The sequence below is a fragment of the Metarhizium album genome, assembly GCF_000804445.1.
Source record: "Metarhizium album ARSEF 1941 chromosome Unknown scaffold_6, whole genome shotgun sequence".
NCBI classification, from domain to species: domain Eukaryota; kingdom Fungi; phylum Ascomycota; class Sordariomycetes; order Hypocreales; family Clavicipitaceae; genus Metarhizium; species Metarhizium album.
The window spans coordinates 505799-524894 of record NW_024467580.1 but is presented as its reverse complement, the minus strand read 5'-3'; the positions used below and the strand labels follow the sequence as shown (position 1 = coordinate 524894).

General features: G+C 52.9%; 3 protein-coding genes across 3 annotated transcripts; all 3 read right to left on the bottom strand.

Annotated features, from left to right (window-relative positions):
* Nucleotides 1-1697: 1697 nt before the first annotated feature.
* On the bottom strand, nucleotides 1698-3917 carry MAM_03276 (Malate synthase, glyoxysomal; the record flags this gene model as incomplete). The annotated part of the gene is made up of 4 exons (XM_040822075.1): nucleotides 1698-1755; nucleotides 1972-2202; nucleotides 2310-3288; nucleotides 3557-3917. 4 exons carry the CDS (start codon nucleotides 3915-3917, stop codon nucleotides 1698-1700), a joined length of 1629 nt encoding a protein of 542 aa, XP_040679880.1.
* Nucleotides 3918-6511: 2594 nt separating this feature from the next.
* MAM_03275 (Serine/threonine-protein kinase domain protein) lies at nucleotides 6512-10075 on the bottom strand (the record flags this gene model as incomplete). The annotated part of the gene is made up of 4 exons (XM_040822074.1): nucleotides 6512-6831; nucleotides 6890-8586; nucleotides 8659-9381; nucleotides 9441-10075. 4 exons carry the CDS (start codon nucleotides 10073-10075, stop codon nucleotides 6512-6514), a joined length of 3375 nt encoding a protein of 1124 aa, XP_040679879.1.
* Nucleotides 10076-12310: 2235 nt separating this feature from the next.
* Nucleotides 12311-12772, bottom strand: MAM_03274 (protein kinase-like protein; the record flags this gene model as incomplete). Its single annotated transcript, XM_040822073.1, has 1 exon — nucleotides 12311-12772. One exon carries the CDS (start codon nucleotides 12770-12772, stop codon nucleotides 12311-12313), a length of 462 nt encoding a protein of 153 aa, XP_040679878.1.
* Nucleotides 12773-19096: the final 6324 nt, after the last annotated feature.

The window sequence follows — 19096 nt, the reverse complement described above, 5'->3', positions numbered from 1 at the left end:
TGACGGGCAACACATGGGACCAGGCCGGTACGGAGTACCTCGTGGTACAAGACTGGGTATGGAGTGCGAGACCCCGGAATCCGTCGAGGCAACCCTTACTCGGCACAATACGGGACAGACGGCGAGCAGTACGTACGTACGCGTGGACGGAGTACGGATGCGCTTTTTGCAGCCACCGACCGGGCTCGAGAAGGGAGGGGGTGCGGCAAGCCGACGCAGGGTCTCGATAGCGCCTGGTCGACACGTCTCGCGTGCTGTGTGCCGTGGTTGGTTGGTGGCGCACCCTGGGCGGCATGGTTCAATGAAATCAGATGGAGGCTGTCGCCAGCTCGCAGAGCCTGTTGCCATTGCCATTGCCGTGGCCGTTGCCCGTCTGGCGGTTCCATTCTTGGGTCTGCGAGGGTGTGCAAAGGGCGCTCTGGTGCTTCATTCACTTGCACAGGACAGTCATCTCGATTGCGCGGCGGAAGTAGTAGTCGGCGGCTACGTGTCGAGGCCAACCAATGAATGGGGACAGGAGGAGGAGGAGGAGGAGGAGAAGGGCGAGGCACCAGAAGGGGGAAACAAAACCCGAGCAGTAGGTAGCAGTGGGCATACGGTAATCCCGTTCCAGACTCTAGACTCCAGAGCATCGTTGAAGTTGCCAAAAAGTCAACCCGTTCGCCTCCGTTCGCGGCCACCTGGGCCATCTTGCCCCGAGGCCAACGCGGGAGTCTCGAACGACTCGAGCAACCCCGTCTGTCGCGGGTCATGGTACCACGGCGTCACGACTCCCCGACAAGACGGCGAGTTTTCTGCTCTGCTGCGACGAGTCGGAATGCACCGACGCCGAGCACCTCGGGATTGATCTCGGGGAGCCATCGGCCCGGGTCGGATCAGCGCCCTGGCCGTATTGTATAACCATCGCGCTCGAGTCATCGAGCCGTGGAAGCAGGACCGAGGAGGGAGGGCGCAAGTAGGCCGGCCCAGCCCAGGTGTTTCAGCCCCTTCGTCTCGTACATCTTCTCGCCCTCGGACGTCGGTGGACTGATCGAGATGCGATGCGGGGAGCCATGCCTGGACTCGACTGCATTTTTTTGACTTTTTGCCCATGGGAGTCATGATTCAACAGCTTCGGTTTTGGCGCGCCGAGGTTCTACCTAGGCCGTGCGTGAGAGGGTGGTAGCTCGTCCGACTTAAGGTTTTGACAGACACCGCGTGTCCATTGTCGACCTGGCCATGCGCGCACGGGCTCGCGGCCCAGGGTAGGTCGATTTCTGTTTTGCACTACTTGCCGCTCACGAGGCACGCGACATAACCTAGACGACGCGGCGTCGTTTAGCATCAACTGCATGCATCCTGACTCCCGAGCATGACGGCTGCGATGGCACGGTTATCGTTGAAAACAAGGAAAAAGAAAAAAAAAGACTGGCAAAGGGCCCAATCTCCGGTCACGGGAGGCACGTCATGCAAATCAGTCAGGCCAGCAGGTATTCACGCCGATGACGGTTGACAAAGTAAAAAGAAAAGCAGAAAGGCAGAAAAGGCTCTTCACCTCAAACAGGATACCAAAATACATACATCAATTCCCGTGCCAAGATGAAAACCCTCTCGCATCACACCTGAAATCATGTCGAGTCACACCCATCTCGGGACGCCCACGTCATTCCTCACACAGACACCCCCCTTGTCCTTTTCCCTTCCTCTCGTGTTGCAAATTACAGCTTGGATGCAGGACTGGGGGCGCCAACTTGCGTGATTTCATTGTAGAGCAACCTGTTTCATGATTTAGCCTCAATTCCAATGGACCCTCTGTGTACGGCAACAGAACACGCAGCGCGGAATTTGCAAGAGTCACGACTTTGTTCTTTTCTTCTCTTCTTTTCGCTCTTGCCTTTTTTGGCGGCTCTCTTCGAGGTAGTGGATGGTCGGGACCTGGAAATCGCTGCAGGGAAAGGGGGTCTAGGGTATTCGGGGAGGGCTTCAACATACGTCGTCAGGAAATCGGCATAGTCTTCACCGGTGACTTGGCCAGAGAAGTACTGGGCGGCAAGGTGGTACTTGTTGCCCTTTCCTGCCTTGGAAGCCAGCTGGTCGGCCTGCTCCTTGAGGAGCTTGAGGGCGTAGGCTTTGTCGACGCGTTTGCCCTCGGCGGTTGAGACACCGTGCTTCACCCACTGCCATACTTGGGAGCGGGAGACTTCGGCCGTGGCAGCGTCCTCCCTGTGTGTGTTTGATTCTTTTTAGCCTGTGCCGCTATGATGTTTTTGTTTTCGTCTTTTTTTGTCATGTCGGGGAGTTGTGAAAAGGTCCCACCCAAGAAAACTTACATCAGGTAGTTGATCGGGACGCATCCGACGCCGCGGATCCAGGCCTCCATGTATCCTAGGCCGATGTTGAGGTTCTTGCGGATACCCTCCTCGGTGATGCGCCCGGGGACATTCATGTTGAGGAGGTCGTTCTGGCCAACCTGGACGTCCTCGCGGCGCACAAACAGCTGGTTAGGGGTGGGCATGTGTTTGTTGAAGACGTCGGTGGCAATGGAGGCGAGGGCCGGGTGGGCGACCCAGGTGCCGTCGTGGCCGGCGCGCACCTCACGCAGCTTGTCGGCGCGGACGTTCTCCATGGCCTGGTCATTGGCGTCCTTGTCATCTTTGATGGGGATCTGAGCGGCCATGCCACCCATGGCGTGGACGCCGCGCTTGTGGCAGGTCTGGATGAGTAGCTTGACATAGGCGTCCATGAAGGGCACCGTCATGGTGACGCAGGAGCGGTCGGGCAGGACAAAGTCGGGGTTATGGCGGAACTTCTTGATGGTGCTAAAGATGTAGTCCCAGCGGCCGCAGTTGAGGCCGGAGCTGTGGTCGCGCAGCTCGTAGATGATCTCGTCCATTTCAAAGGCGGCGAGAATGGTCTCGATCAAGACGGTGCCGCGGATGGTGCCGCGCGGCATGCCAATGTGGTCCTGGGCCAGGTTGAAGACGTCGTTCCAGAGACGGGCCTCGAGGTGGCTCTCCATCTTGGGGAGGTAGAAGTAGGGGCCGTAGCCCCGGCGCTGCAGCTCGACGGCATTGTGGAAGAAGTACAGGCCAAAGTCGAAGAGGCCGCCGGAGATGGGCTCGCCGTCAACGGTGACGTGCTTCTCGTCGAGGTGCCAGCCTCGGGGGCGGACAATGAGCGTCGGCAGCTTCTTGTCAGTGCGGAGCTTGTACTCTTTCTGGCCCTGCTTGAAGTCGACCTGGCGGCGGTTGGCATCGTACAGGTTGACCTGGCCATTGATCATGTTCTCCCAGGTAGGGGCGCTGGAGTCTGGAAGATTGATGTACTTGTTAGCCCCATGGGTCGTCGTCGTGTCTGGTCGCTCTTCTCGGCAGCAAGCTCGGCTGTGGTTCAACATCCTCGGCATACACGAATTGTGTGTGTCAAGCCGGCGGAGGAGATGAAGCAAACAAACCCCAGGGGTAGCAGTCTGGATTTCTGCGATACATGCATGCTTATATGAAGAGAGGAGGAGAAGCGAAACGAAGCTGACAAGGTGGGCGTGATAGCTGGAAGAAGAAAGCGGAAAAGAGCTCACCCTCAAAATCAGCCATGTACGTATATACATCAGCATTCAAAGCATTCACAACCATCTTCCTGTCGGTAGGACCGGTGATCTCCACACGGCGATCGACCAGACCCGGAGCGGGCGGCGCTCCCTTCCAGGTAGGATTCTCACGAATGTGCTTCGTCTCGGGCAGGAAATCGGGCAAGACGCCGCGGTCAATCTCGGCCTGGCGGATCTTGCGGCGCTCCAGCAGCTGCTTGCGGGTGGCATTGAAGGAGCGGTGCAGCAGGGCAAGGAAGGCAAGGGCCTGGGGCGTCAGGATCTTGCGGTGAGTCTCGTCCACCCTGCCGTGGACGGAGACGCCCTGGAGGATGGCATCGGTCGTGGCCATTGTGGTGGTTTGAGGCGGAGTTGTCGCAACGGGTGAAGCCGACGAAGCGGATGCTGAGAGGCAATGAGTCTTTCCGCAGAGACGCTATTCCGAGAACGAAGAAGAGCCAAGGTCCAACGTCTGTAGCAGTGGTTCGAGATGGAAGATGGCATTAACTTTGGAGAAGAAAAAAAATAAAGGATGACGATGCGTGTCCGGGCGAGGAAACGTAGAGGCGGCGTCTCCCGGATCTGCCTTGCTTTCACGTGTCAACGGCCAAAGGGCTAGTGGTTCCCATATTCGTTACCCGAGCACCTATTAGGCTGGCGGCTAGAACGGGTATAATGGAGGCAGCGGTCGATACGAAATGGAACCCACCCCGTTGTACCCTTGCAGCTGTCCAACGGCCGAGTTTATTGTCTGCTTCACGTCAGGCCGGCAATGGAATCGAGTCGTCACCGTCGTGGGGAGCTGTTATGCAATGGATTCCCTCATGAGAAAAAGGGGAGAGAGAGGGCATGTACGACAGCTCTGCCCGTTCTTATATAGTCCACTTTCCGCCGCCATTGCGTCGTGGACAGAACCGGGCCTGGCCTTTTCCTTTAACTTGGAGCTGCAAAATGCCGGGCGCAGTTCTCACCGTGGGCATGCGGCGGCTCTCGGCAGCCATCGGTCTGCGCTCGGGCGGGCGGAGATGGAGGCACAACAATGAAACAGATGGACGGGGATGGGCTCAGAGGCAAAATGTCTGATTTGTAAGGGCCTTTGCTAGCGCTTGGGGAACGCAACGTCGACGGCTTTGGCGAGACGCAGAGATGAATCGATGTCGCGTCTTGGAAATACGTAGCCGACTTGATTGATGTGGGTGGGGGGGCCGCATCGGACGCACATGGCCCAAGTACACATCCAACAGATGCAGGTACCACCCCCAGTCTTTTCCTGCGCCGCGCTACCTTCTCAGCCATTGCCCGTACCTGTCCCAAAGGCGGGCGTCATCGGGGCCAACGCGGGGTAGCTACCAGTTAAACGTGCGTGCATACGGATACCGACCACGTAGGTACTTCTTAACCTACTTACCTACCTGGGTAGGTACTTAAGTACCTGGTAGGCTCCCGCCTCGGCACCCACGTACCTGCACCCGCCGAAGCAGCTCTCCAGCGCTCTTTCCGGCCTGGCAAATGTCCCAAAAATCACCTTCATCTGTTGGCAACCCCAGGCCCTCGCAGTTCCATCCTCATCAGATCATCGTCAACTATAAAGCCATCACGCCGTCGACGTGACGCACCCGTCACAGCTGTCGGAACCACGCCTCCAACATCCCGAACCGGCCCAGCCAATACCATCACATCGACGAGGCCCCGCGAACCAATCCACCGCCCCCCTCCAAGGGAGGGGTGGTGCCCACGTTCCAAAAGGGCCAGACAACGGCCGAGACAGGACGATTCAAACCGAGGCTTCGCGCGACTCCGGCCCCACCGCCAAGGTGGATACGAGGGCTCCAAGTCCTGTTGTGCCGGAGCGCGCCCGAGTCTTTCCGGCCCTGGCCTTGGCCGCGACAGGTAGCACACAGCGCAGGATCAAGCACCGGCGCTGCCCTGTCTGCGTTGGTCTACAGTCTGCGATGCCCGGCGCTCAAGCTATCCTCGGTTCCCTGGCATATTGCCGCATCTGGTGACGTGCATGCCACGAACCTTTACTCCGTGGCTTCGTCCAGTCCATGTCCTCGACCAACACCAATTTACTTGACCACTCGTAACCTAGCTAGCACCTCACATCCATCGTGGACTTGCTGCCGTAATCCACCGAGTACCTGAAAGTAGTTGATTCAGACTGAAAACAACAAGGAATACACCTTAGCCGAAGCAATGCCAGTCACTCTGCTCCGTAATACACACGCTAACAAAGAGTATCAACTCCGTCCCTTCTCCAACCCTGCCTAACCGTGCGAAACAATCCCGCACTTGTCAACATCTCTCCCCGTAGAACCAATAATCTCATCATAATATATGCCTGACCACCATTGTACACCCATCCGGGATCCTTTTGCTTTCCCATAGTCCGCAATCCAAACGCCTTCCCTAGGAACCAAAACGGACATTAAAAAATTAACAAAAAGAGCCTGCTTGTGTCTGACAAACAAGCCAAGAAGGGAAAAATCCCATACCGCATACCAACAAGACCGTTCCCTCGTCACCATATTCATATACTGTTTGCTCTTCTTTCTTTTTTTCAACTCGACGTCACCATTCTCCTCACACACTGGCAAACATCCCTTCCTTGGTTGTTGCAGGTTTGATATCAATGAGCATTATGTTGTCGTGTTAGTCTTACAAGGTTGCTTATTTTGCTTCGGCTTACGAGAGTTGAATGTGTTGATCATCATCTTCCTCTTGGTTTTATCAGTGACCAACAGGTGTCGGCTCTCGAACATAACCTTCATCGTGTGAAAAATGCGGTGCAACGTGCTTGCCGCGCCGCGTTCTTGTGTGAATCGTATCAGGCAAAGTGGCTGTTTCTTTCCGTGCTCAATCACCTTCATAATCTCCACGGCAAATTCAACTTCCCTCAAGTTCAAGTCTACTCACTTCAATCAGTTTTGGCTCCTCAATAAGTTGTCAAATAGTTGAGAGCCTACAGTTCTTAGCTCCAAGCCTCGCAAGGATAACGTTGCGCTGCTTATCAAGGTGGATATCCCTGATGCCGTAACGCTGCCAGTCGCGCAACAAAAACACAACCTCCTGGCGAGCTCGCTGACGGGTCAAGGTCATGCAAAGGTACCTAGTGGCTGGCTTGACACGGAAAAGGCGCGTAAGCCAATTCTGCTTGACTTCAATATATGGCGCGTCACCCGAGTTTGATGGAATCACACCGGACCGTTGCCTTCGTCTGACTGCCTGGCCAGTCGCTTGCTGCTTCTCAGCCACGTCCTCCAGTCCTATACATTTGTTAGTCTTCATAGGGCCCTATCAAAATCAAGCCGACTTCATCAGTACCTTCGATAGTCATGCCAGTGTCCTTATCCTTGTTGCCCTTCCAAAATGATGGGAACGAAAAGTTTCTCTTTTTATTTTGCTCATTGCACTCCTCGTAGGACCGATTTTGCTTGGAGTCCGTCGAACCACTTGCCCGGCGTGCCCCGCTGTCACTAGAACTCGCGCTGGAATCTGCTTTGGAGACTCGCTTGAACCAAGACGATTTCTTTTTCTTCGGGGCGGATTCCACATCGTAAATGTGATCGTCGCATTCCACATCATCGTACGAGATCTGCTGATGAAGGGGATGCCGAGAACACCCGTCTCTTTTCGCCGTCTGGGTGTCGACTGGCTTCGGCAATCTGGGCGGGCCTCCATGCGTGGGTGAGTTGACAACCCGAATTGTACGTTCAACCTTGCTGAGATAATCCATACTACGGTTCTTGGCATTTGCCCGTCTCATGGGGCTCTGGGGTGGAGCGGACACAATACGGGCTCCATCGCCGTGTAGTCCAGCATTTTCATTTATCGAAGGCAGTGTAGAAAGCTTTCTATGTGCCTGACTGTAAGCCGGCGCTGAGACTGCTCGGCGGTCAACCTGTCTTGGCAGAGCAGAACCTTTACTGACGTCTTTCCTGTCTCCACTTTTGGCAACATCTTTGTCCGGAGAAGTTGAACGCACATCAGACTTGTTTGAGACTGCGGTTTTATTCTGCGTGCTGGTAATCTTGGGCAACGGAGGTAAAGGACGGCTATGCCACGAGTCGTGGGATGAATCAGTCGCCGGGGAGATAGTCGTCGCAGGGCTGTCGAGGGATACTGAGAATGGGTTGGATTCCCGGTGTGCACGGTCACCCTCAGTGGTCGACGAGTCGCACTCGGAGTCGTAAACGATTATAGAGGTCTTGAATGCTTCATCGCAGTCCTTAGCACAGGTGTTACTGAATTTGCGCAACTCTTCGCGGAAAATCATAGAAGCACCGTTCTTCTTGGAATATTGGTTGATAGGACCGCCCAGGGCCTTGGGATATGTTCCATCAGCTGTCTTGGTCAAATCTGGACTAGGAAATCGACCCGCCGGTGCTGGTACTCGATGAGGTGTCCCATTACCAGCAACGATGTCAGAACCTGTCTTGCCGTTGGCAAGCCGCGAACGAGTCCCAGCAGAATCTGATCCCTTGCGGATATGAGAGAAGTCTACACCTCGTTTACGGCGGAGACTAGGCACTCGTATCTTGGGAGTTCCCTGTCGACTACTTCGCAATGACGCAAGTGATCCACGGGACGATTGTGGTCGGCTTGTAAGCGATGCTCTTGTCGAGTTTGCCCGCATGCGACGCGCGTTGGCGCCGTTGCGCATTTTATTAGCTTGTCCGGTTGCAGTAGTTGTTGCAATCTCGCCATCACGGTGCACGGTGATCTTTGCATGGGTGACTTGCGAATCGCGATTTTGCAGTACGCGATTGCTGCGGTATGGATCATAGCCATCACTTCCTGTATCGGGGGCATTGGAGATGACTGTGAAGCGCGAAATAGAACGTCCGTGTCCATTTGCTCTGGGTTTCTCGAATTGACAGGTCGAGACACGCCTCTTCCAAATGGCTGGCTTTAGATGATGGTAGTCACTCATGGAGTGGGCCAATTCTGGTTTGAAGTCCTCCAGCTGCTTGTTCCGATAGTTATAAAGCAACCAATAAAAGGCTTTCTGGTCATTTGGCCTGGATTATTATTCCGTTAGTCATGCACGCACATGAGAGCGGGATTTGCTGTTGATGCCACCGATCACTTACTCTTTGGATGTAAGATTGAAGACTAGATCATGCTCACTGAACATGTGCCACATGGATCGAAGTTGTCGGAGGAGCTGGGGGTCAATGTCGCCTCTGGCTACGGGCGCATACTGGAACCCTTTTCGGGTGTCGGGCAACTGGGCGGTGTTGTCTCCGAAATCGTCGAGAGACTTGTATTTCTGGACCAAGGGGTGCCTCCAGATGTCCTTCATCGCAATTCGGCGGTCAGGGTTTACCTGGAGCATTCGCCGTATCAGATCCTCAGCCTCGGGACTGAGACCCTTGGGCATCTCATATTGTCCCTTCTTTGTTTTGGCCATCATGACGCGCAAATCAGGGTCATCGAATGGCAAAGTGGCAGACAGCATTGCATAGAGGATGACGCCCATGCTCCAAATATCAGCGCGGTCCCCGCGATACTGCCTGTTCTTCAGAAGTTCTGGAGCAGCGTAATGGGGGCTGCCGCAGGCTGTAGCAAGCTGATGTGTGGCGGTCTGGTGTAGCGCCGCCATGCCAAAATCCGCAATCTTGATTTGCAAGTCTGCAGTGATGAGAATGTTCTCAGGCTTCAAGTCGCGGTGACACACGTTGAAGGAGTGACAGTAAGAGATGGCGCTCATCATCTGCCGGAAGAAGTAGATGGAAAGTTCCTCAGGGAGTCGTCCCCTGGAGTTGATGAAGGTAAATAGATCGCCTTGATCGATGTACTCGAGAATGAGATATCTGGCTCAACGTCAGTAGATGAGACAAGGAGGGAATTACAAAGGTATGTGAATGCTAACATTTCAGAGCGGTTCTCCCATATGTCGTACAATTTCATGATATTCGGGTGTTCGATAAGTTTAAGAATTGCCACTTCACGCTCAATGGCCATGGGAACGCGCATTTCCCCGTTGATTTGGTCAGGAAGGCTGCTGTCCCACTTGCTTAGGGCGGCCATGGAGCTGTCTTGGACCAAGTAGGCCATGGTTCGGTTTACAATCTTGACGGCAGCAAGCTGGTTGGTGATGTTGTGTCGGCAGAGGCGTACGCGAGCCGAGGAGCCCTTGCCCAGCGTTCGTCCCAGTTGCCAAGGCCCGATGTGAGTCTTGTAGTTCTTCTTGCTTCGGCTACTCGAGGTTGACGCATACGAAGCCTGGGACATTCGCTTATCATCCTCTACAGGTTGCGGATACGGATGATGTATTACACCGGACATTTGGGTGCTGAGGGTCATGTTTGGCGGAGCCATAGCTTGTCGGCTTCCTGGTCTCGAGTGCGGCGCGGGATGTTGGTTGAGCTGGAGATGAGCCACGTCAGACCGGACGTAACGCGACGGCTTGCTCGTCTGCTGTTCCGAGGCAGGGAATGGAGAGTTCATTCGGTTCGTCGTCTCGGCCAGAGGCGAGCGAACCTTGGCAACCATCGCATCCGCCATGGTGGTGTTGGTGGTGGTGTCGTAGGAATTAGCACATAATATTCGAGGGTTAGCTATTTCAGTTTCGCCGCCGTCGTGTTTCTGGCTGTCTGGTGATTTTTTTTCCCTTGTTGATTTTCTTCCGTGATACAGGCCCCCAGGTTTAAGTTTATCGAAAGGCAAATGCGGTGGAAAGTCGGACGCAGAGGAGCCAAGGTCAAGTGCGACAACGGCGAAGGAGAATTGTCGGTGGCGCTCACACGACAGCAAGGAAGAAAGGGAAAGAAAGAAGGAGAAATCGGGCAAGTACAAAAGACGAGAGCCGTCAGCTCGGGTTGGGAGGAGCAAGAAAAGGCAATTAGACCCAGTTAGACGAAACAGCCCTCGAGACTCGAGATGGGAGATGAAGAATGTGCCACTTTCTGGGCCACGAGCTGAAGCGTAGGATGATTGATGGGTGGTGTCAAGCGACGTGGAATCGACCTGGAATGCAATGTTTTCTTTGAGCAAGTGGCGGCTGGTGTTTTGGACCAAACACGAAGGGAGAGACGCATGTTCAGTTGGCTGGCACTGGCTGGGACTGGAACTCGGGAAGTCAGACTGGGATAAGCGACTGGCATCTGCACAAATGACGAAGCGGCGCTGCCAGCTGCCAGCTTAAAGCTGTCGGCACTGCGAGCACCTGGCGGGTGGGGAAATGTCTAAGAAGCGCGAGGGAACAGAAGTTGGGATTGGCGACGGAGACTGGTGATGGTGACAAGGTGGCCATGGAAGCCATTTTGAAGCGCCATTCTTGGCCGCATTCCAGTTGCCCACGCCGACAAATGGAATCTCGCCAGCAAAGACCAGCCTCAGTCACTTGGGCCCGACCACTTCCTGACTCTGCCCCAGCACGCGGATGGCGACTGTGAGTTCTGCGGACTGGACCGGAGCAGACAGCGGACAAAAAAAAAGACAAAGAAGGAAAGGAGAAGAAAAGAAGCCACAGACAGCCATGTCAGAAGATGCGATGGCATCGATGCTCACATTGCTGGCAGTGTGGTGGCGCCGCCCCTATAACCGACTACAAGGCACTCTTGCAGGTACTTCAGAGCCAATGGTGCGTCAACTGGCTTGGCTGGTCTTGGCTCACTAGTGGCACCAGCAGAGCACGAGGAGCATGGAGCATCCATGTGATTGATGATGGCCCATCCAATTGCATATTTTCCGCGATGGCTTGTATCGAGCGCTCCGTACACCATCACGATTATCCTCTCGCGCCTGCATTATTACAATGGAGACGCTACGCCCCGTCTGCAGCGGGCCACGAGCTAGCAGTACATCAAGGCGTGTAATTTCCTTGAACTCCTGCTAGCGACCTACGCAGATTCCAACGACCGCCAATTGCATCCAAAACAGGATCCGTATCTGAAGCCGCCAGGGATATACCTCGGTGCTCGAGAGCATGAGCACGGAAAAGACAAAAAGAGCAGACTCGGCAAGTGGCTTGTTCGTCTGTTCTCTCGCTGCTGCCAACCGTCAACCACGCGGTCCCAAAGATGATGTTGTCAACTGGCTGCCGCCGCAGGACGCCCATCTTTTGACAGCGACAAAGGTAGCGGTACAGGCGCGTGTGGAGTGGATATCGGCTACACGAGACTGGAATTCAAGGGATTGCCCTTGGACAAACACCAAACAAGTAACTTACGTACTCCGTGTCCGTGCTTGCTGCCAAGGCCGGACGTGACTAAGCAGCGACCTATGTACTATCATGTTAGTCTATAGTCTTAAGTTTTATAGGCACTTTTATTACAACTCTCACTACTGTATTAGTAGTCTGGAAAGTAGTTTCCAGAAAGCAGCCTTGCCGTCCGGTTCCTGCCTGGAAGGGGTTTTGCTTCAAGAGCTTTAAGCCTTGCTGCGGCAGGGCATGGTTGGTAAGGCGGAAGGGGACTCTAGAGGTACACAGCTCTACGCTGATGCAATAGCCCCACTAGGAGAAGTTGCTGCGAGGCCTAGATTTCAGGCATATTGTCCACCAGCCTCAGTGGGCAAAACCACCACACCTAGTGGTGAAATCGCGGTCTCATTGTTCAAGGTGTTTGCCAATGAAAAGAGTGTAACGCTTCCAGATGACCACCAACGAATAGAGTATGTGCGATGAGCCTTAAAAGGAACTATCCTTATAGTTGATAGGTGTAACTGGGAGATGTGCCTACAAATTTGAGCTATCGCTAACTATTCTCCATTATCTAGTCTGTCCGAAAGGGGTTTATTTTACCCGGAACAAGTATGCCTATACCACTCGAGAGTGAACCCAAGTTTCTCGGGCTCTCCAGACGAAAGCAAATCTAAAAGTCCACGCTTCTCCAGGTCCTGGCAGTATGCTCTCCCCGGAGGGAACTCTTCTGCCGGGTGGTTTTGATCCACGTCACAGCTGTGACCATCTGGTTCTCCGCTGTTGACTACTTTAGGGTTGGTTCTCGCGCCCTTGCGACGGAGCACCAATTCACACCAGTATCTCACAGTGTTCAATAACCCACGAATGACACGACAAATAATCGTACGCCATCGAGGAGTGGAGATTATTTCGGAGTCGCTCTCCTTTTCGATGGATCTTTCAGGGAGGAGCTTCCTTATGTGTGCGGCCAACTCCGCAATCGTGACATCTTCGTCGTGCCAACATTTAACAATTATATCGTCAATTAGAGGGTCACCATCCAGCTCGGGAAACTTCATGTTCTGCAATAAGTTCACAACCCTAGGTCCATGCTCCTTGGGATCCTCAGTAAGACAACCATCTCCATAAACTTCAAAGCCATAGTTTATCAGGTAGTACAAGGAACCAAGGGCAAATTGCTCTGTTCGAGGACCCAGGAAGCCGGCTGTTCCACGTCGTCCTTGATCCGGCTCGTTGCTATTAAGTACTCTTCCGTACGGGGCCATGCAAGCTTCAAAGTCTGTCCCAATTTTCGCCGTACAATCAAAGTCAGACAAATTCAATCGATCGCGATCAAGCAGGATGTTTTCGGGTCGTAGGTCACCATGGGAGAGATTGAGCGATTCGAGCAATGCGACGGCTTGAGCAAGGCCGTTCATCCATGTCTTTCGTAGGGGCAGAGGTTCCAGCTTTTTAAGTTAAGTGACAATTGCAGTTTCCTGATCTCGGACCTGATTGTCTTGCATTCTACGGAGTAGAGCAAAGGGATACATCTCGTGACGTGGTCAGTAGATATCCGGTCAACATGCCAATGGGTCCACCTCGCATGTACTCGAGGAAAATGCCGTTATCCGCATAGAGGAAACATTGCACTATGGAAGGACAAGGCGCATGTTTCGAGAGGATGTCGTCAATCTTGACTTCTTTCCGGAATTGCTCCCGCTCGAATTCACCGAATTTTGGGACCTTGACCACGATGCGAGGATGGACTTCGTAGACGAATGAGATGCCTCATCTCCAGACCCAGTGCACATCGGGAAACCGGTGTTGAATACTCATGCCAAGAATAAAATGTTGAAAAGGGATATTTTGAGATGTGCGCGCAGGATAAGTTAGGTCGTGCATATAAGAGAGGCAGGCGAAGAGAAGAGGATTGATCTGATCCATAACAAGGTTGACTAGTATATATATGTCTGCGTGCCTGAATTTCAAGGCCAAAGAAATGTTGATCGAGCAACTAGCATAGTTGCCCTCCAATGCTTTCTCCCTTCATCGGCACGAAACCTGCTCAGAATGATTCAGTGCCTGGTAAAAAAGCCCAAGAACCATGCATGAGTGACAATTAATTTCTACTCGACTTCAAACTGGCGAGAGACCACATACAAGTCCTGTGCCCCACCCCCTCATTCACTTGCTAGTAACGCGTCTTAAGCCACCTCCCATTTTCCATTCCTCTTCACCTAAACACCATTCGCGATACAATCAGGGCATGGGTCTCTTTTGGTTGTTTTGCCCAACTGTTGTGTTTTTTGGACGGTGCTGCAATTGTTGCAGCCATTGAGCTCCACAATACTCCGTACTTCCCAGGGAATCAATTCTATGCCCGCATCTGTGGCCAGTCGTCTCAATGAGTCGCTGACACATGTTTGACCTTGCGCCCTCGCTCATGTCAGCCATGGCGAGTCTGCTTTGGCGGTAAGACTCACTTGAGGGTTATTAGATTGGCACCAGAAACGAGGTTTGTCAAATTTTGGTGATGGTGGATTTGTTGTCCTAGGGTCGGGGCTGATGCCGAGGATGAAGTCCTGAAAAGGAGGGAATGAGAGATTTATATCCGGCCTGTTTGACGAGTTTGCCGGAGAGGGTGCGGAAAGGAATCATGAACTGGCTGATGGACTCGTTGCGTCTGGTTCGTGAGTCTGACCGTGCATGTACGGGCCGGGCCGCATCAGGGTCTTGTATATGTCACGCTCTGTGCCCTCACACAAACTGCTAGGCCGAGCGCGTGCATCCTGTCTACTTAAGTAGCGTTGGCCATCCATCACATCACATGGCGCCCAGTCCTGTCCGTACATCGTCCAAAAACCGAACCACGAAATCCACAAATAGAAGCCTCCTGCGGGGTCCAACGAGCTGAGCTGAGCTGGTGGTCTCACAAGGCTCGCGACAAGGCGAACACCGCGCCATTCCCCCGCCTCCGCCTTGTTTTTTCCTCACCCATATGCATAAACATATATGTGTATGTATATATATGTATGCATATATGGAGTACCCCACGATGCTTTCTGCTTGTCCTTGTCGTCGTCTACTTGGTTGCCATTGCTACCGTTTCGCGGTCATGGGCAGGATCATGTTGAGACTACCATGTCACGGCACTCAATCGTCGCCCCCTGCTAGACCAGCCACCTCGCTGCAAGTTCGTGCTCACTGCCCATCGTTGGACCAAAGGAATCAAAGTTGTCAAACAGCCCACCTTGATACTGGATTCCGAAACATGCCGGAAACCACTCAAGTCCGAGTCCATGTCATCCCACGGACTGACGTCCGATTCCAAAGGCCCTAAATTTCCATGAATTTTCACTTGGTTGCTCTGTGCTTCAATACTCGACGTCCCAGGACTTGGGCTCAGATGCTCATGGTGCAAGGTCTCATGTATTGCCTGAAAATCCCCCCCATTTTCAAGTGAAAGAGGATTTGCCACGTTCTCCACGGAAATGCTGGTCCGCTGCCCTGTTTCCATTTTCTACTTCTACACGAAAATCATAAACCTTGGGCACAGTGTAGCCACAGACAGGAGCTTTGTCGAGACTAGTTTTCTCCAGTTTGCCGTACCTAAACATATACTGCTTGGGCTAAACTCTTTTCCTCTGCCCCGGACTCGTCATTTCGGCGTTTCTTGGTATCACTTAGTACCTTGGGGAATATAATATTCTACCTTTAATGACGTTTGTCGATGCTATCCACAATTGCTGGGATGTGCGTTCACCGTGGCTTTTCATGGACGTAGGAAGAGCAAGCAGTCCATGCAACTGGCTTTGTGCACCCAATGCTTACTTGCCAGAGCAGACGATGCAGTAGTCACTCACGGCGATGAAAAAAAGAGCTGCATCATATGTAATGGTACTAAAGTCCAAGTAGAGAAGGACTTTTCGCTCCAACTAGTTTCCACCGCCGACCCTTTCACGCCAACCCGGCTAAATCCAATGCCGGCGAGCTGGAAAAACAAAGGTTTCTTATAATTGCTTTAGCGACTCGTCATCCAACCAGAGTCAAGCGTGAAGCGCAAAGCGTAATTGGTTTAGTGGTAAAATTCTCCGTTGCCATCCGAGCAACGTCGGGGAGCCCTGGGTTCGATTCCCAGATTACGCAAGCTTCGTCGTTACTTCTTTTGCCCCTCTAGCCGGGTCGGATCCTTCCACGTTCATTTTCATGTGGGTTTTTTTTCTTCCTACCTTGTTTGCTTGTTTGTCCCAGGCATTGACTTCAGCGTCAGCGATGTTGATACATCCAAGTCAGGATACGAGAACTATTGGCATAGTTAGGTGCCTTTGCACCAGCGTACCCAGGGAATGAGGGCTAGCAAATAAAATGCATGTGGTATCGCGAGAGTGCTCTCGTTATGAATCACACCAAGTATCTGTCTACCAGGCCCGGATGCCAGATCTTGCGGATCTACGGGAAGAGACTGAAGCTGAAAAGTTACTGGCAAATCCCCAGCTAATGATGAAATTTCCTGTCCGCAATAATGTTTGGCGATGTGGTTTCACAGGACCTTGCCAGTGCCAAATAGTTGTCGAACCAACTCTATTGTGATGAATTGTCCCGGGGCCTTTGTACTTATGCCGGCGTGTGATGCCGTCTTTTCACCGGTACACTGCGAGGACATGCAACAGATACTCGTCAATTCCATCGCGGTTCGTCCGTCCATCATGCCAGTACATGATTGGTTGGGCCCGGAGGCAGTGTAGTGTCCTGGCTTGCAGGCGGCTCTTGTTTGTCACTGGTGCTGTAACATGTAATCGAGTTCATACGGGTACTGCTGGGCAACAAAACCGTCAACTAACAAGTGTAACCACTAGGCAGCCAAGGGGTGCCTTGCTGCCTTGGTGCCCGAGCCCAATAGTTGGCCTATGAGGGCATCGTGATGGCTGCAACCTTTGTGCATTGCAGCCAGTCATGTGGTGGAGGCCTTTGACCGATAATTCCGTGTAACATTCAGAGCCCCGGAGATCTGCCCAAGAGCGCGAGAGATGAACCTAGAGCATTGGGAACTTACTTAAGAGCGTAAGAGGTGAACTTGAGAGCTAAACCGCCACGGGGGCAACACACATTAAGATACGTCCTCAACTTTACAGTAGTCTCTAGGGCTCTCAAGTTCGTCTCTCGTGCTCTCAAGTTGGTCTCTTGCGCTCTTGGGCAGGTCCCTTGGGCCCTCAAGTTCGTCTCTAGGGCTTTTGCGGTCGATTCCTGATATGGCCCGTTAAACTCAGTTGACTGCATGCTGGAATTCGTTTCTCGTAGGCTTGGAGTTTGACACTGATGTATTGCTGACACACACCCCCGTTGGGTGATCCCGAGCGCGCAACTCTCGTGCTCATTGTTGCTCAATTGCGAGCCCCGAGCCCGAGCATTTGAGTTGGGTCTCTTAGGGCCTGAGTGCGTGAAGGAGGCATCCTCGTCTCTCCTCGTCCGTAACTCTCTTCGAGGATACAGAGTACAGATTCCGAGTCGGCTGCGGCTGAATGCACAGCCTGCACCGCGCACCCAACAAAGTCCTATTCCGGTAGGGCTCAATATCTTGCATACTGGTACTACCTACCCTCTTTGTCAAGTCTCCGGGTTTATGTCTGTCGATGTGACATCTCTGAGCTTCCTGTCCAGCCTTGACAGCCCACTCCAAACGGTTCGTCTGGTTGACCACGTCTTCCTTCGCATGATTGCAGTCAAAGGTTCCACGGACAAACTGGAAAGAAGATGACTCCCCCGTTCAATGAAGTCGAGCTTTGCTCGTGCACTCGATAGTCTTGTTGTAGCCTCAGCCAATACTTACATGTCTTGTTCCTTTGGAGTGTCTAGGCGATGAGGATCTTTCTGCGTTTTCTGGTAGGCCTCTTCTGCCTCTGTTTTTGCGTCTTGCACAGCCCTCTATGCGCAGTTGCAGTCCTTATCACTTTGGCGTTGCATATCAGATGCCTCTGTGCGAATAAATCCTGCAGTTTCCTTGTCCTTTACCACGCCTAGTTTCTTTAGCTCAATCCAAGCGTCGTCACGTTTTAGTTTTAGACGCTCAAAAGACGCAGCATAACGGTCAAGCCACCAGCACCTAAAGCCTAGGTATTCAATCCATGTCGTTAACCTGTCCTGTTGCTTAGGGTCCTCTGCTAGATGGAACGGTTGGGTGAAGCTGTGTCAGGCTAGACGGGCCCTTGATGATCCTTCATATTCAGGGAAGCAGGTGCATCCAAGCTCTCGTTGGTGTTATCGCCGACAGTCGCGACGTCTTTGAATATGGCACCATCTCTCACCTGGCTGCTTTGAAATCGTCACGTCGGCCTCAATTTCAGCCGCGCTTTCCGTCCAGCCTACTTCTATAAAGCCACGCTTCATCTCCTCAGCACACACCAAGAAGCCGTCGTCTTCATCTTTATTGTCAACTCCTCTATTAGTGAGTTGCAATTTTCGAAGAGTCTGCCATCAGTGCCACTGTCTTTGTACTGCATCTTAATCGTTAAAGTGATCCATCTCTAAAGGTTTACGGCATCGTAGTTGTCGCCAAGACGGCATTGGAATTTTATAATACGCATTGGGGTCTTTTGAAATCGATGCAAGGAGGGCCGATTTGGTACAGCAGGCGACCAGCATCATTGACAATGTGGTGATAGGCTTCCATCTCCATTTGTTTATACCCCTTTGCGGATCATCCGGCGATTGAGTTACTCTCTGCCTTGCCGGTGCGTCGCTCAGGGCAGACAGATCACCAAGGTCGTTATATGCGAAGAAGCCATTTCGTGGCGGACAAAGGCGTCGTCTGGCCAATCTGCCGTTGCAAGGCGGGAGGCGCGAAAGCCATATTTGTTTCCAAGACCTGTGTTTGTTGCCTTTGAGGGTCCAGCGGCCAGCCTAAGGCGACAATTTCCATGTTCCTCCCGTGATCCAAACCTCTTGCTGAAAGCGGGGGCGCGTGAAAAGTTAGAACCGACATGCGTTTCACGACCCAACAATGACAGCCACGCAGCCGCCCTCAAGGAGGTGTAGGACCGCAAAAACGATTGGATGTGAGGAGAGAAGGAAGAGGAGGGGGAAAGGCGTGAATTTCACTCTTTGCCTTCAATCACGGAACCCTACTGACAACATGGCAGTAGTCATTTGACTCATTTCTCCGCCTCGCTTCGTCTAGTACTCCCGGGTCCCCTCGAAACACACCATGGATGCTGAAGAGCTCATTGCTCGTTTGTACCCCAATTCCGACAAGGACGACAAAAAGAATGCAGAAAGGGCAATCAAGACCAGCTCTTTCGATATCGCGCCATTATATAAAGGACCCCAAGAAGAAGATCAATATGGCCGCGACGACCGCGAGATAACTGAACTCCCGGATGAACCAGGTCAAAGGAAGGCGGGCG